General features: G+C 34.7%; 1 protein-coding gene across 2 annotated transcripts in view; it reads left to right on the top strand.

Annotated features, from left to right (window-relative positions):
* TRIM24 (tripartite motif containing 24) overlaps positions 1–27,676 on the top strand; it is an 89,043-nt gene that overhangs the window by 26,740 nt on the left and 34,627 nt on the right. For both annotated transcript variants that reach the window (XM_087820995.1, XM_087820994.1), the window contains exons 2-4: positions 10,918–11,036; positions 19,304–19,451; positions 23,419–23,551. In XM_087820995.1, coding sequence (XP_087677121.1) covers positions 10,918–11,036; positions 19,304–19,451; positions 23,419–23,551 — 400 coding nt within the window. The remainder of the gene's footprint in view (positions 1–10,917; positions 11,037–19,303; positions 19,452–23,418; positions 23,552–27,676) is intronic.

The raw sequence follows: 27,676 nt of genomic DNA, 5'->3' as shown, positions 1-27,676 counted from the left end.
TCCTTTTGCCTTTTAAATTGTCTCAGTTTGATGTCACCCTCTTTCTCTTTAACCGTTTCTTTGTCTTCTACCAAAAAAGATATTTCAGTCTTATCATGTACCACAGGTTAAAAAAGAAAAGTGCCACAGATTTGAAATCAATGATTATTTTCCTTCAATGGGGTAATGGTATTTAGAAACCAGATAACTGGGATGCTCCTGGCATATGATCACTTCTAAGCCTTTTGAAACTGGACAGAACGAGGAAATCTATTTTTAAAAATTTGGTTGTGCATATTGATATTTCTAAGTCAGTTTTACTCTTTCAAGATTTTTACTTGACTTCTTTGATTTCACATCTTATTTCTTTCTCTCTTTGCCCTAATAACTAAGATTAACACCATTAATGTTTGTCTTGACCATTAATTAACATTATTTTCTTCATCTACGGAAAATGTATTACTTTTATAATAATACTACCAATATTCTTAATAATAAATTCTGCTGAATGTAGTTTAAAATTTCTCTGCAATATTTTTTTAAAAGGCAAGCAAACCTTGCAGTATACCTAATACAGATGTAGAAAGCCCTCATGAAAAGATGTTAAACCTTAATAAGAAGTGTGCACACTATACCAAGATAACTACAGTAAACCTCAATATAATGGACTAATTTGGGCGAGGGGGTGTCCATTAAAGACAAAAGTCCATTATATAAAAGTAGGTTTTCCAAATGCTTATGTTAAAAAATTGACACATTAGTTTACTTGTTTTCTCTTACGTAGACACATTTATTTAATTAAAATGAAATATGTATGAAAAGTTTTATTTCACAGACAAGTTTTATATATATGTATTACTGTCATTTTAAGTTTATACTGAATAGGTCTAGTAAATGCGTGCATTCACCATTCACTGCAAGTAAACAGATGCACTCAGCTAGGGCATGGCTTAGCACACGGCACATTGGAACATCCCAGGCAAGCTTCAGAAAGTCACACCGATTACCCTGCAGGATGTATTACCCTATGATGACGTGCTAACCACTCGCCAAACATTGTTTACAAGCGGTTACTCTTGGATTTAAATATGTAGACTATAGTTGTAGATATGTAATATTTATTTATGTAAGTGAAATTACTGCAGTGTTTTTTCTAACATATGCCTATTTGCTAAAATTTGTTCAAAATAATGGTGAGTTAATAATAAAAAATAACCTGTTTAATTATAAGCAAATCTTGGTTAAAAGCATTTTAAAATTAACAGGGTGTTAATTTTCACATATGATATCCAAATCAGAAATTTTGTCCATTAAATCCGAAGTCTGTTCAATCGAGGTCTGCAAGCTCGAGAGTTTACTGTATTTTTCACCTATCAGGCAAAAATCCAGAGTTTGTTAACATGCTTTATTTATGAAGATTTGAGGAACTAAGTATTTGTCATACATTTCTAAAGAGGGTACACTTAGCAATTTCTTTAAAAACTGCAGATCCTGTTATCCTTTAACCCACAGACCCATTTCTAGGAATCCATTTTAAGGGTATAGCTCCCATGAATATGAAGTGATGTGTAGTTAATGTTATTCATTATGTTATCATTTATAATAGCAAAAGATTGGAAATGGAATTTACTGATAAGGATTGATTGCCAGGATATACTGTTAAGTGAACAAAACCAAGCTACAGTACTGTGTGTATAGTTTGCTATTTTTTGTGCATGAAAACTAAATATTTTCACAAAAAGAGCTTTTGGGGAGAGAAAAAGAAGCTACTGGAAGGATAAACCAGAAATATGGTTTAATGAAAATGGTTATCTATAGGGAAGTGGGATAGAGGGAATGAAATGGGTAGAAGGATAGGGACAGAAGTGAAATCTGGTATACCTTTTTAATATGGTTTTTGAGTTTTGAACCATGTAAATGTTTCACATATTCAAAAATAAATTTATACATGAACTCTAAAACTAAAACTACATGAATTAGTGAACCTAAAAAAAATATCAGATGGCAACATGACACAGTGTGACAGTTTGTCTTTCAACTAGTGCATTGTATTTATTGTTTTTTATTACTTGGAAGATGTCTTTCTATTGTCTGCTGATTCCCATCATTGCTCATGAGAAGTAGGCCATAGTCTTACTTTTGTCTTTTTTTTTTTTTTTTATGATAATCTGCCTTTCTTTCTTTAGGATTTTTCTTGTTTTCTTTTCGTTTCTGCAGTTTTAGAGTGATATATCTAGTTGCAGTTTCTTTTTATTCTACTTACAATTCATTTATTCTGTCAAATTTGTAGGATTTCTCATGTCACTTCTACAGAATTCTCACCCATTATATTTTATCGGTCCATCCTTTAGAGACAATGATTAAATACTGGTTACATTTGTCTATATGTATATGTCTATTTCTGGACTCTATTCTGTTCCATTGTTGTATTTCTGTTATTAGTTTTTACCCATTACGTCGCAGAACTGGCTTTGGTTTCATTGATCTTCTTTATTCCCATTTTCTTTCTTTTTTTCTCCCACTGCTTTCCGTTCCCTATTATTTTCTTTCTATTTTCTTTAGGATTAATTTGTTCCTTTTTGCCCATAGCTTCTTGAGGGTGGAGGCTTAGATGATTGATTTTTGGCATTAACACATTGGTTAGTTGGAAGTAAGTTATTCAGTTTCCAAGTATTGGGTATTTTCCAGTTTTGTCTGTTACTGATTTCTGAGTTTATCTCATTGTGATCATGAAACATATTTTCTGTGTTTTTAGTTCTTTTAATTTATTCATACTTATTTCATTGCCCAGCATACTATGCGTTATATCTTAGTGAACATTCCATTTGCACTTAAAGAATAGGCATTCTGCTCACACTGGGAGTTCTTTAAACATCAGTTGGATCAAGTTATTTGATTCTTTTGTTCGTTTTTTATATCCTTACTGTTTTTCCGTTTACTGTTCTTGATTACTGAGTGGAGAGTTGAAATCTCCAACTATAATGAAATATTGTTTCTTTTCAGTTGTATCAATTTTTACGTTGATTGTTCTGAAGCCCTGTTGATTTGGTGCATGTGCATCTAGGATTAATATGTTTTCATGAGGAATTGACCCCTTTGTCATTTACACTCTCTTCACTTTATATCTGTTAATAGTTCTTGTTCTGTTGTCTACTCTGCCTGATATTATGAAGTCCTCCAAGTTTCATATGCTTTTGTTTGAATGTGTATCTATTTTCATCCTTTCCTATTTTAACCTGTGTGTGCACTTAAATTGGGTGTCTTATAGATAGCATTTAATTGGGTCTTTTATATACACGTGTGTATATTTAAGTAGCAAGCTAGCAGTGTTTTTTACAGGACCATGGACAGAGTACTCTTTGGCATTATGTAGATCTTTTTCTTTTGCCATATGACCTTAAAGTCCATGCTTTATCTCTTTTATTTAAATACTTTCCATGTTGAATGTACACAGATGTGTCATTAGGCAGGATTCAAATACCAAATTTGGCAGTTAGTAATTACATGACCATGAGCAAGTCATGGTACTCATTTTCCTGATATATGAAATGGGGATAGTACTTAGTACACTAGAACTGGTTTGCTGTGAGGGTTACTAGTCCTCAGGCTCTAAGAAGAGAGCTCTGACAAAAGCCAGCAGGTCTTTGACTGGGCCGAAAGTCTCATTTTCACCTAGCCATCTCCATGTACTCTTCGACCTTGAGAGATGTTCTGTTCAGGAAAGAGAGATGGGTCAAAGTCAGTATTTGGATATGAGCTATCACTTCTTTCCTTTTTCTAGGTATAGGCATTGTCTAGAATTTTGTGTTAATCATTGCCTTGCTCTTTTTTTTTCGGTAGTTTATAAGCTATGTATGCTTTCCTATATAATATATTATTTGGATTGGACCGTTTTTGAACTTTAATAGAATATAAAATGGATTCTTCTGGAACATTTTTTTCACTCGGTGTATTTTTTGGGATTCAGTCATGTTGATATCTGTAGTTTAAGTGCGTTGATTTCATTACTGTTTAGTATTCTGTTATTTGAATATACCACATTATTTTGTTTCTACTGTTGATGGACATTTGGGTTGTTTCCAGTTGTGGGCTTTTATGCAAAATGCTGCTCTGAACATTCTTGAACATGTCTCCTGATGCTGAAGTGTAAGAGTGTCTCCAAGGTGGAATTGTGGATCACAGGTATGTGCATTAATAAGGGAGTTTATTCATTTATTCACCAAATATTTATCAAGCACTACTATGTGCCAGGTACATCTTTAGCTACTTTGGAATCTTGGTGAACTAAACAAACAAAAATCTCTGTCCTGTCCTCGCAGAATTTATATTCTACTTGGGATAGCTAAACGATAAACAATAAACATAAATAAATGAAGCAGGAGGAGGAAAAGTACAAGACAAGAATTAGAGCAGGATAAAGGGATCGGTTGTGCAGGGAGGTGGGTGGGGATGCAGGTGTCATCAAAGGTAACATTTGAAAACAGACTTGAATTTATGTACTACTTAAAAATTTCAACCTAATTAAATAAGTAACAAAAAAGAAACAACCATAGCCATTAAACACACAGTGGTGAATTATTAAGGTAGAATATCTCTGCATTTCTCAGGGAATTATTTTTATTAGTTGGGTTTTAATCACTTCAATTTCTGAAAGGATATATTCTAGATGCTGATCTCTACAGTTTGTGCAGAGGAACTATAAATATTGCTCAGACTTGTCAAATAGAAATTACATTTCCTACTAACTTTATAGATAAAATGGTATTTTTGAGTTAGCATTTATTTGGGTTTAAATTTATTTAAGTCAAATTTACCACCATACACAAATAGGATTCTTAATTCATGGACTGATATCCTATCTGTCAAATGATGTGATCTATTAACTGATGGTTTTCTAAGACATTTTGTAAAGTGTAGTAGTACAGTAGTGTAGTACAGAGCCTGCTCTCTGGGGTCAGTCAGCCGTGGATTCAAATCACAGCTCCATTACTGTGTGACCTTGGCCAGGTTATCCAGACTCTCTGATTTCCATTTCCTGATCTGTATGAGGATAAAGCAGTGCAGACAAGGAGAGCACTAAATAGATGTTAGTTTGTCTTAGGGTTGTTCTTTTTTATTTTCTGTTTTTAAATAATTCATGGGAGGTTACAGGGAGACCCTGTGCATCCAGTTTTTCCTAATGATTACATATTAATAACTATAGTACAGTATCAAAACCAGGAAATTAACGTTAGTACAATAGTGCTTATAGTTGTGTGCCATTTTATTGCGTGTAGATTCACATAACCACCATCGCAATCAAGATACAAAACTATTTCATTACTACCAAAGCTCTCCCTCATGTTACCTCTTTATAGTCATATCTCTCCTCCTGATTTCAGGCAAAGCACTAGTCTGTTTTTCATTTTTCTAATCTTGTCATTTTATAAGTTATATATGTTATATAATGTTATATAAGTGGAATCATTCATAAGTGAGTGACCTTTGAAATTAGCTCCCCCCCACACTCAGAATGATACCCATCAAGATCCGTCCAATGTGTTGCATATATCAGTAGTTGGTTCCCCTCTATTGCTGACTAGTATTCCATGGTATACATGTACCATAGTTTGTATACCCATTAATTTACTTAAGGAGATTTGTTACAAGTTTTGGGCTCTTCTGAAGAGCACTGAATTAAGACATTTGTGTTCAGATTTGTGGACCTAAGTTTATTCTCTGGGATGCCCAGAAGTAACATTGCTGACTCATATAATAAATGTTATGTTTAGTTTTTTTTCCAGAAACTGCCAATCTGTTTTCCAGAGTTGCTTTTCCATTTTATATTTCCACGGGGAATGTATGAAAGATCCAACTTCTCCATATTTTTACCAGCATTTGATATTGTCCCTACTTTTTTATTTTAGTTCTTTTAATGGCTTTGTACTGGTATCTCATCATGATCTTACTTTGCATTTGCCTGATAGCTGGCTAGTGATGTTCAGCATTTTATCATGTGCTTATCTGGCATGAGTCTATCAGTGAAATGCCTCTTCATGTCTTTTGTCCACGTTCTAACTGGGTTTTCCTTGTTGAGTTTGAGAGCTCTTCATGTCCTGTACGTACGAACGCTTGGCCAGGCCAGGCCTGTGTTTCGCAGGTGCTTTCTGCTAGTGTGGTACTTGTTTCTTCTTCCTCTTTGCAGGGCTTTTGCAGAACACAAGTTTTAAATTTTGACGATCAAATCCATCTATATTTTTTATTATGGATTGTGTTTTTGGTATGTCTAGGAATTCTTCAACAAGTTCTCCTAGGTCCTTAAGATTGTCTCCTGTTTTGTTCTAAAGGTTTCATAATTTTATGTTTTATATTTAAATCTGATCTTTGAGTTAATTTTTATGTAAAATCTGAAGTTTAGGTTGAGATTTAATTTTTTTCCTATGACTACCAGTTGTTCCAGCACAATTTGTTGAAAGATTTTCCTTCTTTCACGGAATTGTTTTCACACTTCTGTCAGAAATCATTTGGGCTTACTTCTATGGATGTATTTCTGGATGCTCTATTCTGTTCCTTTTACCTATGTTTCTATCCTGCCAATATCATCCTGTCCCAATTACTACATCTATGTAAGTCTTAAAATTGGATAGTGATTCTTTCCACTTTCTCTTTTTCAAAATTGCTTTAGCTCTTTGAGTTCCTTTCCTTTTCCTTAAATCTTGGAATAATCTTATCTATACAATAAAATCTTGTTTAGGCTGTAGATCAGTTTGGGGAGAATTAACATCTTCACTGCACTGAGTCTTCCAACCCATGAACGTAGTATATTATCAGCATTTTGTACTTGTCAGCATAGTGATGGTTTTACATCTGTCAAAAGTCAGGTGGCGCTACTTGCGTGTGTGTGTTTCAGGTTATTTTGTTTTATTCATCTCTGTGTCTGTCCCTTCCCTTGGTCAGTGTCAGACATTCCTGGTTATGGTAGCTATATAAGTTCTGAAATTGGATAGAGTGATTTCTCTACTTTATTATCCTCTTCAATATTGATTTAGTTATTACCATGCATTTGCCTTTCTATATAAATCATAAAGTAATGTCTAAATTTACAAAAAATGTTGCTGGGATTATATTAGGAATTGTGTTAAACCGGTAGATCGAATTAAAGAGAATTGACACCTTTACTACATTGATTATCCCTATCCATGAACACTGTGCCTCTCCATTTATTTAGATTTTCTTTGATTTTTTTTAAAATCAGTATTTTGTAGTTTTCAGCATACAAATTCTATACATATTTTGTTAGGTTTACCCTTAAAGTTGTTTAGAGCCAACTTCCATATACTTACAGGGGTATTCAAGTTTTTTCATATTGGTTGAGTTGTGGTAGTTTGTGCTTTTTGAGGATTTGGTTCCTTTCACTTACATTGTTACATTTGTAGGAGTCGTGCTCTTGGTATTCCCCTATTTTTATGTCTAGGTCGTCTGCAGTGATACTCCCTTTTTCTTTTCTTTTCTTTTCTTTTTTAAAAAATATATTTTTATTGATTTCAGAGGGAGGAAAGGAGAGGGAGAGAGAGAGATAGAAACATCAATGATGAGAGAGTCATTGATTGGCTGCCTAGCCCGCAACCCGGGCCTGTGCCCTGACCGAGAACCGAACCCCGATCACCTGGATCCTAGGTCGACTCTCAGCTGCTGAGCCACTTTTTCATTGTGTCTTCTTTGTCTTCATCAATCTTGCTGGAGGCTTGTTAAGTTTATTGACTTATTCAAATAACCAGCTTTTTGTTTCATTGACTTTTCAGTTTTCAATTTCATTGATTTCTGCTCTTGTATTTATTATTTTATGCCTCCTGTGAAGTGGAAATTGAAGTCTGTGTTCTGTGCACTGTTTCCCTTGACACCTGGAGTGGGAGAGCCTCCCCCTTACTGTGGGCAGCATGAAAGTTCAGGCTCCCCCTCAGCCTCTGTTGATACCTCCATGGCTGGTAGGGGCATGGGTGCCTATTTACTGCTTTCCATATGTTTTTCATTGACACATTTATGGAGTGGGCACACGGGCAGGGAAGGGAGGTTACTGGTAGGCAGTGATAAAAGTCCTTACTATCCATCACAGCATAGAGGTGGAAGGGTATCTCATTACCATGCTGGAGGTGCAAGTTTAGGCTCCTGTTAATAAATCGAATGAGGGTGTGCTTGCCCAGTTAGCAGAGAAGCCAAACACTAAACATCGAGGTTTGCAGTGGAGAAATTGGAGCTCTTTATTTGCAGGGTGCCAAGCAAGGACAATGAAAGCTATCACTTAAAACCGGAACTCCAGGATGACTTTCAGTCAAGGGTTTTTAAAGGCAAAGATTGAGGGTTAGGGATCACAGACGAAGCTGATTGGTTGGTTCTTGTGCAAACTTCAGTGGTTTTCTCTAGTCTGATTAATTTAGTTCTGACATCATCTTGTCTGGAGCCTTCAAACTGTGGACAGGCGATCTGAACAGGTTGAGCAACCAAAATTCTGCAAAACATCTTGTAATTGTGCATCAGTGATGTAATTTTAAAAGCAAAAGGCAGAAACTAAACATTTTGTGACCTTCTTGTTTAAGCTATCAATTGTTTTATGCTTAACTAGTTACAATTTTCTGTTATCTCAAGCAAAGTATACTTTTAAACATTTTTTTCTTGGAACTTGCTTTACAGGCAGGCCTCTAGGACATGACTAACATACTTTCTTAATCTTTGACTATAAACTGTGTGACAACCACAGCAATTGAAACATTTAATTCAAGCCTACACCTACAACTCTAGACTCTATGACCTAATACCGAAACATATTTACTCTTAACTGTCAGATTCACTCCACAGATGGTCTCCAGTGACACTGCAGGGGGCCTTGTTACAACTTAATGGGAAGGTATCAGAGCCTCAATCCCCACCAGACTTCTCCGACATGCCCAGCAGGGGATAGCTAGGGCACCTGGTTTCTGTTCGGCCAAGGTGGGAAGTGTAGTCGTCCCACCGGCCTCTGATGGTGGGAAAGGGAAGCACATCCCCACCCTCACCCCCTGTGGTGTTTGACTGGACTAGAGTAGTTATTGTCTAAAAGTTTTCTGTGTTGCTAGACTGCCCTTTTCCTGGTCCTTTGGATAGAGGAATCATGCTTCTGGGTACTTCTTGTTTTTATACCTGTTAGAGTTTTGGGGATGGTGGCTTCATGAACACACACTTTATTATATAAGGCTAAAAGAAAACATAGGTTCCTTGGGTTCTGAGTTCTCTAGCTGGTCTACCACCTTAACTCTACCTTTTCAGTCTTATGATTGTTTTATATAGAATGTCTAGAGGTTTAGCCATACTTATCTGGAGGATTAGGAAAAAGTGTTTACGCAGTCTTTCTCTTATGCAAAATGCATTGTCACATATTTACAGACTTTAATTATATGTGTTGTGTAGATCTCCCAGTTTGGATCTTGTTTTCTCACTTTCTTCATAGCAGCCTTTTGACTAGTTGTAGTACTTAATTAACTTCAATGAAAAATTCTATTGAAATTCCTGTTGAGAGTGTTATTAAAACTGCATTGAGTTTGTAGATATGTTTGGGGAGACTTGACATCTTCATGAACATGTTTTTTTTAATTACTTAGATATATTTTCATGTTTTTATTTTATTTATTTTCTAATGTTTTTATTGGTTTCATAGAGAAAGAGAGGGAGAGGAAGAGGGAGAGAGAGATAGAAACATCAATGATGAGAGAGTCATTGATCGGCTGCCTCCTGCATGCCCCCCACTGGGGATCAAGCCCGAAACCCGGGCATGTGCCCTGATTGGGAATCAAACTGTGATCTTCTGGTTGATGGATCGATGCTCAACCACCGAGCTAAACCAGCTGGGCTATTTTAAGGTTTTTACATATAGCTTGGCATTTTTCTCCACATGGTCTTACAAATATTTAAAAATTTATTCCTAAGTACTTAATAATATACTTTTGTTGCTATTGTAAAATGGATTTTTAAATTTAAAAGATTTGTTTAGGGCTTGTATATACAAATAAAAATTGACCTTTGGATTATTTTGTGTTCATTCTTATGCATTTTATTTTGCAAAACGTTATCTGAGAACCTTATTGCAGTCTCCTTGGTACAAATTACAGCATCAAGTTTATATTAAATATTTAAAAATTTAATTAAAATTTATTAACTTATTCATAATTATTTATTGTTTTACCAAGCACTATGAAAGATGATTCTTCCCTCTCTACCCAAATGAACATTACTTGCTTTTGTTAAAGGGAAACAGAATAGTGTTTCTTTATCTCCCAAGGAGATTTTAAATAAAACAAGTATGTCTGCTCCATGTTCACAAATCCTGATTCTGCAGGTCCAGAGAGAAGCAGAGCTTTCTGTTCTTTCAGCAATCTCCCATGTCTTTTGCATATCCCTATTTGAAAACCACTGTTAGAGAAGTTGCTAAACAATAAAAAGAGTACTGTACAGGATATTTATTTGGAAGGGGTAGCTCATTTAAAATTATGAGGATTTATTCATTTAATATACTAGGTGCAGGATATGTATAGACACACACATTTGTATAATCATATGTACATAAACTGAATTGCTTTGTGTTAAGTAGTAGCAGGTTATGAATTTGAAGAGAGTGAATATTATAACCTATTCACAGTTTGGATGATATGTAGATTTAGTGCTTGGTAGAATAAGTCGTGGAAATATAATGTACAGCATGGTGACTGTAGTTAACAATATAATGTATTGCATATTTGAAAGCAGCTAGGAGAGCGGATCTTGACAGTTCTTACTACATGAAAAAATTTTGTCACTGTGTATAGTGATAGATGTTAACTGAACTTACGGTGATTATTTTACAATATATGCAGATATCAAATCATTATATTGTATGCCTGAAAGTAATATAATGTTATGTCAGTTATATCTCAATTTTTATGTCATTTTCAGTTGGAGTCATTCGATGTCCAGTTTGTAGCCAAGAATGTGCAGAGCGACACATCATAGATAATTTTTTTGTGAAGGATACTACTGAGGTTCCCAGCAGTACAGTGGAAAAGTCTAACCAGGTAAGTGTATTGTCTTGAATCTTTTTCTCCTCTTAGTGGAGGCCTGAAATGCTGAAGGGCTCAAAAATGACAGGTGCCAGACATTAGAGCATTTATCTTTGTAAACGATGCACTGTTTTAGAGGGATGTATTCGTAGAAAGAACAATTGAATAATTCATCTTAAGGAGTAGAACAGGGCCAATACAAAAGCCCTGATGACACCCCTACCTTCCCTCTCCTGTCAGAGAAAACCTTTATTCTATATTTGACATCATTTCATTTTATTTCTTTGTAATTTTATTCTGTTATTGATAATTAGATTTTTAAGCCCCCCCCTTAAAAATTTTTTTTGTTTTAATGATAACCTCTATAATGATACACATGGAAATTTCATGTTTTTCATCCAGTACAGTTTCTACATTTTAAAAGTCTTGTTTTCTACATGGTGTTTCTTTGAAAGCCTCATTTGGTAGCATTGTCCAAGGTATTGCATTTAGAGGTCCAGTGATGTTTTTCTTTTTTCCCTACTTCCATAAACCCACAGGTGGAACATTTCTGTTGACCTCTTAAATCTAAATGTCAGGTTCCTAGTGTATGTACTCCATCGGAGGTGAGCTATAATTCTGCAGTATGTGCTAAATAAGTGTAGTGTATTAGTCTATTTTTGGATCATGACTCATTGATAGTTTCTCTAGGCAGTTTCTTTAATTTGGAACAGATCTGTGAAGGAACCGAATCTGAGTATGGAAAATGATTATTAATCTAAAATGTAAAAATCTAAAAAGTAATGTTTAGGACTCTTCAGTAGTCACACTGCCAAGTTTCTGTACTTTTCATTTTCAGCATATTCCCCGCCTGGGAACTATAGGAAATTAGGGTTCGCTTTAAATGAACATGACCACCACTACTAACTAAAATACCTCTTTTTGTTTCAAAAATACACACAACTCTTCCTAATGTGAACTTTCATCAAGACCAGAACAGGGTTTGGTGCAGAGAATTAACTTTTCTAACTGTTGTGAAACCAGCTTTAAGGAATGAAATTATCATTATTTAAGCAAGCTACAGTGTCAAGTAACCCCTCTGAAAGTTCCCTTTTGAATACTACTGATTTTGTTTCTGTTGTCTAGACTGCCATATCACTTTGCTTTATATATAATAATACTTAGATGTATTTTGTAGTCATATCACACATTAATTATAGTTTATTAGGTGAACTCTAGTAGTACATGTGATCAATCCAGAAAACTCAAAGCAAAGCAGCATAAATAATCACCAGGGTGGAGTAATGATACCACATGAAATTATGATAAAAGGTGAGAATCGAAGGGATTCAAATCTAAAGGACAATTTTAAGAGGCTGCTTTATACCTCTTTATAATAAATTAGTTTTCAGTAAGTTTATTTACTCTGCTTTTGTTACAAAAACATAAAAGAAGTTATCAATTAAACTAGAGATAGAGTCCAGTAGACAACTTTAAATAAGTGGAGATGGGGAGAGTATTAAATTCGGTTCAAAGAATAAGGTGCTTATAGGGATATTTGGGGATAAAGACTAGAGAGGTAATAATGTAGGATGAATTGGAGTTAGGAAGCGCACTAGGTGAGAGTGAGAGCTGAACTAGCGTGGTGGTGATAAGGAAAGGAAGAAGTAAGTTACGTCCACTCAGGACTTGATACACCTGATTGCATGTGAAAGATGAGAGAGGCCAGGATCGTGGTTCCTTTCAACAGAAATAAAGAGGGCAGAGAAGTAGACAGGTATAGAGAAGTGGTTTTGAATGTAATTAGTTTGTCTATAAGATAGAGATGTCTTCTGTGCTTCCACTGGAGCTTTGAAGAGTTTAGAGATAAAGTTTTTAAAACTTTTTTGTGATGGATAATTTCAAGCATTCCCCAAAATTGACATTTTAGCATAACAAACTTCCATGTACCCATTACCTACCTCAATAGTTATCAACTCTTGTTTTATGTAGGATAACCTGACATTTCCCCCCTACACACTAGATTATGTTAAAGTTAATCCCAGGATTTATATCATCTATTCCATAAATATTTTAGTATTTATTACTATGGGAAAATAAATTTTTCTATAAATACAACCACCATATTAATTTATATGTAAAAATTTACAGTAATTCCTTAATGTCATCGAAGTTCCAGACACTGACCAAATATTTCTGTTTGTTGCAGTTTCTTTTTTAAAACAGTGGTTTGTTTCTATAAGGATCCAATACGGCACACACAATGAATGCATTTGGTTGATTTATCTCAAAAATATCTTTTATGTAATCTCAGATTACCTCTTTGCCTCACTGGCTTTCTTTTTCCTCTCTTTTAACATATTTGTTGGAGGAACTGGGTTGTTAGTTCTGTAAAGTTAGCCCTGTTCTGAATTTTGCTGTCCATTTCCGTAAAGTTATTTAATGTGCTTCTCTCTCTCCTGTTTTTTGTGTAAACTGATAATAAAAATGTAGAGGCTGGGTTAGATTCAGGTCCCACTGGATGCAGGGGTGGAAAGGGGTGAGGGGGCATTTAAGTATTTCTCTCATATGTCCATATGTATTTTAGTTGGGAGGCATCTGATGTTTGGTTGTCTTTCTCTTTCCTGATGTTCATGTCCATTAATGATCACTGCCAAATCCCATGTTTCATTAGGGCTTTGTAAAACAATGACATAGTCATTCTATCATTCCCCTTTATTTCATCACTGAGATGGAAAGAGCTTGCTTTCTCTATTCTTTGGTTAAAAAGGGAAGGTAGGTTAAACATTGATTCTTTCCCTTTCTTTACTAATTTTTAGAGTAGTGCCTTAGTTTCTTAGCATTTTTCAGAGGTGATTCATGAGAAGTGGATGTTTGTAGGGTTTTACCTTTTTTTAAATCCTTACCCAAGGATATGTTTTCATTGATTTTTAGAGAGAGAGGAAAGGAGAGTTAGAAACATTTTTTGGTTGCCTCCTATATGGGCCCCAGCCATGGATGGAACCTGCAACTTAGGTATGTGCCCTGACCAGGAATCAAACCCACAGCCTTTTGGTGTACAGGATGATGCACCAACCAACTGGGCCACCTGGCCAGGGCAGGTTTTACCTTTTTGATTTTATATTTATCTCACTTCTACAGTACTAGAAATGTTGGTTCTTAATTACATTGACATAATTATATTCTCCAAATACAAAAAATAAATATTAATATATTTAGTGATGTGTTCATATTTATTATTGAAATAAATATTAATGTATATTAAGTATATGTATAAATATATATAACATACATTATATATTATGTATATACATTATACATTATATATATACATATATAAACTATGACAGTTTGGGTATAATCAGAAACCATTTTAATTCATTTTGTAATGTTAATTATTTACTTTATGTTTTTGGGGTTTTTTTAATTAAAAAAATTTCAATTACAGTTGACATACAGTATTGTATTAGTTTCATTTATATGACTTATGAAGTGATCACTCTGTTAAGTCTGGTACCCATCTGACACCATACATAGTTATTAAAATATTATTGACTGTTTTCTCTATGCAGCACTTTACATCCTGATGACTATTTTTATAAATGGCAATTTGTAATTCTCAATCCCTTCATCTTTTTCACCCAGTCCCCGCAAACCCCCTCCTATCAGGCAACCATAAATTTGTTCTCTGTGCCTATGGTTTTTTTCTGTTTTGTTTGTTGGTTTATTTTATTTTTGGATTCCATATGTGAGTGAAATCATATGGCATTTGTCTTTCTCTGACTTATTTTACTTAGCATAGTACTTTCTAGGTCCATCCATGTTGTCCCAAATGGCAAGATTTCATTCTTTTTTATGACTATTATTCTATTGTATATATGTACCACAACTTCTTTATCCATTCTTCTGTTGATGGATATTTAGGTTGCTTCCATATATTGGCTACTGTAAATAATGCTGCAATGAACATAGGGTTGCATATGTGTTTTTGAATTAGTGTTTTGGATTTCTTCAGATAAATACCCAGAAGTGGGGTTGCTGGATCAAATGGTAGTTCTATTTTTAACTTTTTGAGGAACCTTCATACTGTTTTCCATAGTGACTGCACCAATAGTGCAAGAGGGTTCCCTTTTCTCCACATCCTCACCAATACTTGTTTATTGATTTATTGCTGATAGCTATTCTGACTGGTGTGAGGTGATACCTCATTGTGGTTTTAATTTACATTTTCCTGGTAATTAGTGATGTTGAGCATCTTTTCATATGTCTGTTGGCCATCTGTATGTCCTCTTTGGAGAAGTGTCTATTCAGGTTCTCTCCACATTTATGAATTGGATTATTTGGTTTTTGGTGTTGAGTTGTATGAGTTCCTTATGTATTTTGGATATTAACACCTTTATCGGATGTATCATTTGGGTATATCTCCCATTCATTAAGTTGTTTTTTTGCTTTGTTGATGGTGTCCTTCCACTATGTATAAAAACTTTTTAGTTTGATGTCCCATTTGTTTGTTTTTTCTTTTGTTTCCCTTGCCCAAGAAGATACATCAAAAAAAATATTACTAAGACCAGTATCAAAGGGTTTTACTGCCTGTGTTTTCTTCTAGGAGTTTTATAGTTTCGGGTCTTACATTTAAGTCTTTAATCCATTTTGAGTTTATTCTTGTATATGGTGTAAGAAAGTGGTGCAGTTTCATTCTTCTGCACGTATTGGTCCAGTTTTCCCAACAGCATTTATTGAAGCGACTATCTTTACCCCATTCTTTCCTCCTTTGTCGTATATTAATTGACCATATAGGTGTGGGTTTATTTTGGGGCTCTCTATTCTGTTCCATTGATCTATATGTCTTTTTATTCCAGTACTATGTTGTTCTGGTTACTCTAGCCTTGTAATGTAGTTTGAAATCAGGTAGCATGATACCTCTAACTTTGTTCTGTTTCAAGATTGCTTCGGGAACAAAGACGAAAGGTTGGAATATTATAAGTTAGAGGATGGGCCTTATGGAATGTTAGTTTAAAACATCTGAAGAGGAGGCTCTGCTTGTCCTGTGATGGTCTCTGAGCCTTGTGCCTTGAAATCTCAGACCTCAGAGGAGCAGGAGTAGGTCAATGATGTTAGTATTTCTAAAGATGGTATCTCTAAAGCTGGTTTTACTAGTATTAGAAAAACTTCAAGGTGGAGCTAACTGTTGCTATGGGAAGGAACTGCTGCTGCTGCTGGGGTGCAGCAGCTTTGGTGTGTATGATGTGCATAGAAATTGCTAGCAAATAAGAAGCCCATTAAGACAATCAAGTTGATTCTTCCTCTGGCATTGCAGCACCACCTATTCTTGGAATTTAATGTGAAACCAGCTCATAAAGCATAAATATGGCTTGCAGAGTAAGAGTATAGAAGAATAGAGTTGTTTCTATCAAAACAGAAAACAAGAAAGACAGCCAGAATATATGTATGCACTGGAGATACTTAATCAGATCATCACCTTTTAAAGCTACTTGAAGTAAATAGTTATTCTCTGTGGTTAAGCCACCAACTTGATAGGCAGGTTCATTTGTTTCATTTTTGCTTTTGATGTTTAGGGATTTAATTTTTAAAATTTAAATTTGTATAACAACATATAAAATATTTACAGTGGTACCTCAGTTTGCGAATGTACTCCATTCTTGAAGACCATTCAAGTTCTGAAACGTTCGAAAACTGAGGGATCAACAGCCGACAGCTAGGCCTCAGGATCTTGCCCTCAGTGGAAGCCGTGTGGCATGTTCGACTTCCGAGGCGTGTTCGAAAACCAAGGCATTTCCTTCCAGGTTTATAGTGTTCGTAAACCGAAATGCTTGTCAACGAAGACGTTCGAAAACCAAGGTACCACTGTATGTAGTTCTAAAGTAAAGTCAATACAGGGTGTATTCAGAGAACTCAGACTTCTATTTCTGTCTCATCTGCCCGTCTGCCTTATTTATTCTCTGCCTTGTAGGTAACCATTTAATTTCCTTAATGGTTTATCCTTTTATTTTTAATATTATTTTATATATAATTTTAAGTAATTTTACACGTTTTAAAAATATAAGCCCTCCCCACACCAAGGGGAGATGTGGGGAGGGCTTGGGGGTGGAGGGGATCAAGGGGGACATCTGGCCTGCCGGGCATGGCTCAGCGATTGAGCATCGACCTAGGATCCAGGCAGTCGGGGTTCGATTCCTGGTCAGGGCACATGCCCGGTTGCAGGCTCGATCAATGACTCTCTCATCATTGATGTTTCTATCCCCCTCTCTCCCTCTCCTTTCTTCTCTCTGAAATCAATAAAGATATATTTAAAAAATAAATAAAATAAAAGGGGGACATCTGTAATCGTCTCAACAATAAAGATAAAGAAACATTTAAAAAAATAAAAATAAAAATATAAGCAAATAAGTCATCCCACCCAAACCCCATCTTTTCTTAAATAAACAGTGTCATGCTTGCTTTTTTGCTTCCCTTTTTAAATTTCACTTTATATAGTACTAGAGATCCCTCCCTAGCAATATATAGAGAGATTCCTTATTCCTTTTTGAAGCATTGTGTGGAGATTCCATTTTAGGGGACATCCTTATTGAGGTGACAGTTGAAGCTAAGGGAGTGGATGAGACCAATCTCTACTCTAATAAAAATCTACAGAATCAAAGGAAAAAGAGTAGTGGTGGGATTCAGAGGGGCATTCAGACAGATAAGAGGATCTGGAGGTTTTAGGGAATCCAAATGATTTCTAGGAAGTGTAGGAGTCAGTGGTATCAAATAATGTTAGACTGTTGAAGATAAGAGCTGAGATAAGGCGGGTTTTAGTTAATAGAAATATTGTCCAGGTAATTTGGAATTTGGCTAATGTGAACCACTGACTGAGGGGGAAGTACCCCCTCCCCCCATCACTGATGATATGAGAACCGCTTATATGTTGTGTAACTTAGAGAACACCATGTACAGAGTTATACAAGCTGGAAATATAGGAGCTATCTCTCCTTTACCTCCCATATGCTGTGCATTTTGCAAGCCAGTCTGTTTTTACTTTCTAAATCTCCTTGTTCATCTCCACTTCCACCCACTCTCCCCTAAACCACTGAAAAAACCTCCTACTTGTCTCTATGCAGAAACACTTGCCCCTTTTCTAATCTCTTCTCTACATTGCAATGGTAGTGATTTTTAAAATGCAAATTTGGCCACTTCACTTATTACTTAAAAGCTTTTAGGAGACTTCTTTAGACAGACACCAAATTATCTTGTGATCCTGCTTGATCTGGCTCCTGCCTGCCATGCCACTGGCTTCTCTTGCCAGTTTTCCCCTTGATCTCTCCACTTCAGCCATACTGGCTTTCTCTCAGCCCTTTGAACCTGCTATGCTCTTTTTGCAGAAGCTTTTGTACATGCTGTTCTCTGCCTAAAAGGCTTTTCATCAGTAATTGTGACTTAACTTTCATATCTTGGTGCTAATATGATCTCCTTAGAGAAAGCCTTGTCTGGGTAATCTCTCCTCTCACTTTCCCCATCTCTCCAACCCTACTAAAATGAGATCAGTTTCCCCATCATATATTGTTAACAGCTCATACCTTTTCCTTTATGACACTTCTCAGTTTGTAGTTACGTATTAGTATGATTATTCCAATAATGTTTGTCTCACATTTAATCTTCACAACTACTCAGTAAATTTCGTATTATTACTCCCATTTTAAACATGAGCATTCTAGCTCTGGCCAGTGGGGCTCAGTTAGGCATTGTCCCGTGCACCTAGGGTTGCAGGTTTGATTCCCAGTCAGGGCACATGCCTGGATTTCAGGCTTGATCCCCATTGAGGGGCATGCAGGAGGCAGCTGGTCAGTGTTCTGCTCTCACGCTGATGTTTCTCTCTCTCATTCTCCCTTCCTCTTTCTCTAAAAATCAACTTTAAAAATCTTTAAAAAATTAAAATAAACATGAGCATTCTAAGTAGCCTGCCCAAGACTGCTCAGCTGGTAAGTGGGCGACCTGGAATTTGGATCCGTATTCCATCTGTGAGACTAGGTGTTGTAAGGGCAGGGACTGTGTTTGCTCTTCCTGAGTGTTGTATCCTCAACACTTAGCATAGTGCCTGAAGTATTTGCTATAGTGAACTAAGGACATTGTCCTTATATTTCCATTCCATATGTTTATAATTTAAAACATTACATCAGTTTAAATTTACAAACCCTGTTAAGAAGGTAACTGATAGTCAAGTATGGTTGTATCATTTACATATGACTAGTGATGTGACCACCTTTTCAGTTTTCTCAAAAATTGATATGATGTGCTTCTCTTATTAGGTGTGTACAAGCTGTGAGGACAATGCAGAAGCTAATGGGTTTTGTGTCGAGTGTGTTGAATGGCTCTGCAAGACATGCATCAGAGCTCATCAAAGGGTAAAGTTCACCAAAGACCACACGGTGAGACAGAAAGAGGAAGTATCTCCAGGTAAAGAATTAGTTCTTTTAATCTCTTTTTCTCTATCCCTCCCACCATCTTTTTTCCTTTCTTCCTTTCTACACTGACATGTTTTAATACACTTATGAATAGATATGAATAGATACAGAATTCTTATGCCTTATATTCATACTTCCAACTTGCCTTTCCTAGAAGTGCCTTAATTTGGTGTGAATGCATAGCAAATGAAAAAAAAAATTTGATTTTTAAATTTCTTTTCTCTCATTTTTTTTCCTTTTATTTCTCAGACTGACAAGCTTAGAAAAAAATTTTTACAACTTTTCCTTTGATAATGCTTGTAGTAAATCTGTTTTGTGATATTTGATATATAGACATCAAAGAAGCTTTGCTTTTTATATAATTATGGTTTCAGGTTTTTTATTGTTTTGCTTATACTGTAAAGTTCACAAATACTTTTTTTATTGTAGTAAAATGTGTAACTTAAAATTTGCCATTTTAACTATTTTTTAAGTGTACAATTCAGTGGCATTAATTACATTCACAGTGTTCTGTAGCCATCACCCCTGTCTATTTCCAAAACTTTTCTTTCATCCCTAAAAGAAACTGTACCTGTTAAGTAACAAGTGCCCATTCCTCTCTGTCCAGCTACTGCTGGCCTCTAATCTACTATGTCTATGAATTTGCTTATTCTAGATATTTTATACAAGTGGAATCATACAATATGTATCATTTGGTGTCTGGCTTATTCCACTTCTCTCAGTATTTTCAGAGTTCATTCATGTTGTAGTATTTTTCAGAATTTTGTTGATTTTTATGGCTCATTAATATACCTTTGTTCAAAAAGTTATTTTACTGCTTTTTATTCATTGAGTCAACCAGTGTTTGTATGCCTGTTTTATAGTCCAGGAACTTTGCTACGTACTGGAGATGAATAGGTAAATAAAACAGGTACTTCCTACCCTTAAGGAGTTATTAGTATTATGAAGACTACGCTCAAATTAGCAAATATAATTTGGCCTCATAAGTTCTATGGGAGCACACAAAAGGAATGAGTACCAAATTCAGATTTGGGGACTTAGGTGGGAGGCCAAGCCTGGTGCTTCAAGGATAAATAGTTCATCACATAAAGGAGAGAAGTGGGGAAAATTGAAGCATGTGCATAGATTTCCAGAGGAGGAAAGTTGAGTGTAGCTGGAGAGTTAGATGCAAGAGCAGGAATACTAAGAGATGAGGTTAGGAGTCTGGAGACACAGGAAAAGGGGCTATAATTTCTGAGGACACTGATAAAGAAAAGACACAAAAGAGAAAAGGCCAGGTATAGATAGATTAAGGTAAATTTAATAAATGAGTGCTAGAAGACTTCTGTTTTTCTTTGAAGCCAACCATCTGTTGAAAAAGAGAAGAGGAAATAGGAATGAAAGGTAAGGAATATGGAGGATATTTGAAATAACTCCAGTTGAAAGAGAGCTCCAGCTTTGGAAACAGAAGGATTGCTTGGTAGCATCAAGATTACATTTAATCTGTAGGCCTTAAAATATCCTCCATCAGACCTTAGCAGTCTGTATGTGGGTATAGAGAAGAATTGAACTTATCTAGGGTTGGGGTTTAGCTGGAAATATGTTCCAAAAGTTCAACAGGGTAAGAGATGGAGATGCATGTACTGAAATGAAGAATTTGGGGATTATAACTGTATAAAGGAAATGAAGCTGATAGTGCCAGTTGATGGGGTGAAAGAAATGGTTAGGGACTAGAGATATTGATGAAGTACAGTGAGAGTAGTTATGTAAGAATTTGGAAGGTTAGAAAGAAGGTATTAGAGTGAGATGTTTGAACTTATGATACAGAAATGGAACAGTTATGGACAACCTAAAATCTAGGGTGGGATCATGATGTATGTTACATGGAATAAGTAGCTAAAATGAAGTGCAGGTCTCTGGAGATGAGCAAATCTGAGAGGCGTGTCTTTATGCATTAATCTGTGTGGAATTCTAAATCATCCGGAATGATAATGAGACTTAGTCCAAGGAGGATGACTATGAGTCAGGATCTAAATTCTTCAATAAATAAAGGAAGTCTATAAATGGGTGATATGATGTCCTAATTATATAAATCGAAAGCTTTTTAAATAATTATTTGTGGACAGAAGGCACAGACCAGGATGTCTCAATCCAACTAAAGATGTATGGTCACCCTATCAACTATGATGTCCAGACCACATGATCATCAAGAAGGACAGAGGGAAGATATTAAAATTAGTTATCTTGAACCATTTTTGCCTTGCTGGAATTCTTGCAGGACTTTTGGTCCTATTCAAAACATCCACTGGGACATATGATCCACACGAAAAGATCCTTGAAATTTGGTCCTATCAAAAACATCTGTGAGCATGTTTGGTCCATACCAAATGATATTTGGTTCTGCCAAAAATATCCACACTTAGAAAATGTCCCTGGGTTCAAATAGCCCATAACATTTATTTATACTTTTGGTTTATAAAATTAATACATAAAAATATTTTGTTGGTCCAATTGTTAAATAAATTTTTCTATTAAAAATTCTAAAGAATGCACTTGGAAAAAAATGCTAAATGTGTTTATAAGTTGAGAAGAGAATTGGACAGAAAAATAATACAGGTTATAAACAGACTCTTAAACACAAAATAGTTGATGAATGTGTCAGATTGTTCCGTTTCAATTATTAAAGAAATGCATCGAAAGATGGTGAAATGTTTCTCTTTTTTTCTTATCAAATTGGTGAAGATTAAAAATATTGAGAAAACCTTATCAGTAAGCTAATAGCCAGTCTACACTGGTAGGGGTACAAATTGGTACGGTTTTTTGGATACCGTTTAGTTATGTGTATACAAATTGCCATTTCTCCCAACGGTTCTATTACTGGGAACTTGTCTTATGGAAACATGCAGTGATTTATGCATTTCATTTGTTTGTTTCAGCACTATCAGACAATATTGAAAAGTAAGGAACATTCAGATGGCCACTGGCAGGTGGTATATCCCTTTGATAGAATACTATACAGTTAATAAATAAGTAGATGTATTTACTAACACGAAAAGGTGTCTAAGATAGAATTAAGTGGGGGGGAAAATACATTTACAAGACAATATGTATAGTGCCATTTTTTCAGTTTTATAAAACAAAATACCCACTAGTATAGTGGGTATATATAGTTTTATATATATATATATATAAAACTATATATAGTATATATAGTATACTATATATGCTATATATATATATAGTATATATAGTTTTATTTATATATATATATCAATTTATAGAAGAACATCCAAAGGAACACATACTAGGTTATTAATAGTGATTATCTCTGGAGGTGGGATTATTTTTGAAATATTTGGATTTTACTTTTAATAGTGAGATAACTGGTAGTGTTTACTATTTAATCATTGTATTTATTTGTATTCTGATTTTTTCCATTTAACAATATAGCAAGTATTGCCCAGTTTTATTCCTGTTCTAGTTAACTATTGTGCAGTTACATGGATGACCATAATAAATAGTGAAAACTTTGTGATTATTTCTGTGTTAGTGGGTTTCCTTTGTTAGGATTTTTGCAAAAATGGGGAAGTAATTTTTTTTACCACACCTTTATTAGATTTTCTGAATTGCATTTTTTAAAATGTCCCCCATACTTGGAATAGAAAACATCAAATTGGTTCACACTCACTTATCCTGGGCTATTAAGACTTTTTAATTTTATAAAGCATATTTTTAACCACACATTTTCTTTATTTTCTGAATTAATTTGAATTTATAATAGGGTAAAGAGCTCATTTATATTTTCCTTCTGAAATGCTGAGAATACTTAACATTTTAATATCTGTTAAACCTAGTGGTAGTGATGTTGTCAATGAAATTGTAGCTCTTTTATATATCAATGGGTTTAAATTTAATAAGCAGTCTAATTTACTATTCAGTTGTGTTAATTTTCTCACTTTTACCTCTCATCGTTCCTCCAGAGGCAGTGGGTGTGACGAGTCAGCGGCCAGTGTTTTGCCCTTTTCATAAGAAGGAGCAGCTAAAGCTTTACTGTGAAACGTGTGACAAACTGACATGTCGGGACTGCCAGTTATTAGAACATAAAGAGCACAGGTACCAGCACCTTTCGTTATATACATGGGTTTATAATACAGCTTTATGGGACTAGAGGACTGCTGGCAATGTTTTGTTCTGCCAACAGTATGTTGGCCTATCCAGGAACATTTCAACTTTGGCACATTTGACGTTTAGGACCAGAGATAATTCTTTGTTATGGGGTCTGTCTGGTGCTTTGTGTGGTCTTTAGCTGCGTCTTCGACCTCCACTCACTAGATTCCAGTAGCATCCTCCCAGTTGTCACAACCAAAAATGTATTCAGACATGGCCTAGGGAGCAAAGTCACCCTGAGCTAAGAACCACTAGCCCACACAGTGCTTTAAAATATGTGAAATGTAAAATGAGATTTTACATTAAAAAATAAAATTAGATCTTTGGTATTTTGAGAAAATGGAAGCTGTTGTATCCCTGGGCCCCTTATACTTTCATGTCAGCATTTGACTGGAATTGACTTCAGTGCTCTTTAAAATGAGGCATGCCTTTTCCAATTCATCGTAGTTCCTACTAAAGTTACTTTTAAACCTGACCTTTAAAGGCATTTGAATTAGCAACCACTGATTTAAGCAGTAGATTCTAATATAATTGCTTAAAATGGTTTAGGCTCCTAATAATGGCAGACTAGATAATTTGGACCAACCATCAGTGAGGATAACTAGAAAACCTGGACAAAACACAGAAATCATTGATAAGAAATTTTAGAGCTCAGTAGTAAAGAACTATTGGACCAGGATTGGGTTGGAGTAGGGACAGAGAATGGTAGGGACTTTTTTCCTCTTTGAGGTATTTTCCTAGAGATTGAAAAGTTTAGTCACTGAAAGAATAGAAGTGCTTAGGAGGGAGAATGGAATAATAGTCAGTTTAAATACAGATCGAAGAAGAAAAAGCAACAAGGAAATCCTGTCTAGGATCGAATAAGGACTTGATAGATCTATAAATATATTTATAGTTATAATAAATGTAAATGGATAAAATGTTCCAAATTAAAAGATTTCAGACTGGATAAGAAGAAGATAGAAAGTCTGCGATTTGCTTTTTATAAGAGAAACATCTAAAATCTAAGTATCTAAATAGAATGATGGGGAAAGATGTCCATACAAACGCTAACCAAAGGCAAGCTGGCGTAGTGGACAAAGTACACTGAGGTAAAGGGGGTAACTTTATCATGAAAAATGGTTTTCTTCATCTAAAAGACACAGTTCTAAATTTATGCCCTATAGCCTTAAAATATACAAAGAAAAATGACAACTTAGAACAAATAGACAAATTTACAGTTAGAGTGGGAAATTTAACATCTCAGTTGGCAAAACAAGCACACTAAAATAAGGATATTTCCATAAGATTCAAATATCAATTAGCAAATGACCTCGTGGACATTAAGAAACACTATGCTCAATAATACACATTCTTTTCAAACAAACAGAAAAAAATTTAACCATATGCCAGAGCAGTCTTAAATTTCAAAGGATTAAAATCATATAAAGTCTTGTGTAAACTACAGTTAATCTGGAAAGTAATAATAGATGAGAAAAATCTCCATATATTTGAAAATAAAGAAATATAATTCATATGAAAACTAAATGTAATGATGTATTTTCCTGGCTGGTATCCTGGACCAGGGGGAGAAGAAATGATAAAGAGGACAATATTGGGCCAAACCACAGATGGTCTGTAAATGAGCTGGAAGTATTATCTCAATGTCAGTTTTCCTATATTTAATCATTATACTGTGGTTAAACAATAGAATATTCTTGTTAGGAAGTGTATACTAATTACTAGGGAATTAAAGGGCTATAAGGAGGCAATATTTGAAAAACAAAGCAGTGTAAAAGTATATGTGAGAACTCCGTACTGTTGCAACTTTAACTTTGAAATTATTTCAAAATAAGCAGTTAATAAAGTGTAAAAGAAGAAATCCTGATAATAGTATATTAGAAAATATTTTTATCTGAATGATAGTGAAAATACTATTTTTTAAATATATTTCTAAAACCACAATTAGACAGAAGTATGTATAATTAAATTAGTGTATTAGGAAAAAAGTAAATGTGCCAAGCATTGATCTCAAGGTAGAATGAGTAAGTCAAGGCCAGAGTAAGTGGGCAGAAGGATGTAATAAAGACAGGTGCGGAAATTAATGAAGTAGCCAAAAATGGAATCTTTCAAAAAGACTAGTAAAATTACCAAATATTTTTATGAGTGATTAAGAAGAGAGCGGCCCAGCTGGGCGTGGCTCAGTGGTTGAGCATCGACGTAGGATCCAGGCAATCGGGGTTCGATTCCCGGTCAGGGCACATGCCTGGGTTGTGGGCTCGATCAATGACTCTCTCATCATTGGTGTTTCTATCTCTCTCTCTCTCCCTCTCCTTTCCTCTCTCTGAAATCATTAAAGATATATTTAACAAAAAAAAAGAGTGGGCCCAAATAATAGGAGTGAAAAGGGGGCATCACCATATTTTATAAAGGCATTAAAAAATATTAAAAGGATATCTGTCACTAGAAAATGTTTACATTAAATGGGATAATTCTTAGAAAGTACAGCTTACCAAAACTGGTAAAAAATAAAGTAGAAAATTAGAGTACCTTTATTTCGTGTAAATGCATGATTTATAATTTCCCCACAAAGTAACCTACAGATCCAGATAACTTCACTGATTAATCTACAAAATGGGTAAAGTCAAACAAATAACACCTTTTTATACAGTCTTGTCCAGAGACTGGCAAAGAATAAATTCTCTCCAGCTTATTTTATGAGGAATAAGAATAGAAAATTACAGACTAGTCTCATCCATGAGATGAACCCAAAAATTCTAAGAAATTGTAAAGTATATGATTGTCTAACCACTATGCTGTACACGTGAAATTAATACAAAATAATATTGAATGTAAACTGTAATTAAATAATAAAATTCTAGGAAATAAATTAGGAAACCAAATTCAGAAGTGTTATGATTTTTTTTTTTAAATCCTCATCTGAGGATATTTTTTCCATTGCTTTCCAGAGAGAGTGGAAGAGAGAGAGTCACGTCCATCGGTTGCCTGCCCTGAGGCACGCACCCTTGGCAGAAGTGTTACGATTTTTGGTAATGTAATCACAACCAAGTTGGCCTTATTTTAGTAATACAAAATTTATTTAACATCTGAAAATATTCATGTAATTCATATATTTAAAGAATAAAGGAAAAAGTATATAACCATCTCAGTAGAGGCAGAAGAAACATTAAATTAAAAATATAACCCATGGTTGGCCTGGTCAGTGTGGCTCAGCTGGTTGGACATCCTCCCTTGCACCAGGTGTCACCAGTTTGATTCCAAGTCTGCACATGCGGGTTCAGTCCCCTGTCAGGGTGGGTACAGAGGCAACTGATTGATGTTTCTCTCTCTTCCTTTCTTCTCTCTCGAAAATCAATATAAAAACACATCTATATATATGTATAATTATACATATACAAAATATTATATATATAATTATATATGTAAAACATATAGATATATATCCCATGATATAAGCTCTTAGCAAACTAGGAATAAAAGGAAATTTCCTAAACCTGATAAAGATTATGAAAAGTACTAGTAAACATCATAATGGAACATTGAAAGTTTTTACTTTGAGTTTAGGAAGAAGATGAAGATGACGGTTTTGACATTTCATTTAACATTACACTGTAGTAGGATCCCAAACAGTGTAGTAATGAAAAAAAGTTTAAGATAAAAAACTTGCTACCTAAGAAGGAATTTAAACAGTATTGTTTACAAATATGATTATGTACAAAGGAAAAAATAGAATTATCTGTGTGTCTTTTTTTTCTAACTTTGACAGCCCTGTTTATAATACTTAATTATACTTTTAAATTACATTATGTAACATACTGTACTTTGTACATTTTATGAGAATCTTTTCATGAAAATCTTTATATGTATCTTCTGTATTGTTGTCTTTTTCTCTATAGATATTCTTGAATCATCTTATTTGTCATAGGTTATCTTCATTTCTAAGTTAAATATTTTAAAGTGCCTATTGTTTAAAAATGATCTTCAAAATGTTTATAGCATCAAACTTTCATAATTATGAAATTATAAAATAGTTAATAAATCTGCTTAAATACTTGTGATTGCTTTTTGGCC

Source organism: Miniopterus natalensis, chromosome 10 (assembly GCF_054644295.1).
Source record: "Miniopterus natalensis isolate mMinNat1 chromosome 10, mMinNat1.hap1, whole genome shotgun sequence".
NCBI classification, from domain to species: Eukaryota; Metazoa; Chordata; class Mammalia; order Chiroptera; family Miniopteridae; genus Miniopterus; species Miniopterus natalensis.
This window is presented reverse-complemented; position numbering and strand designations above follow the sequence as displayed.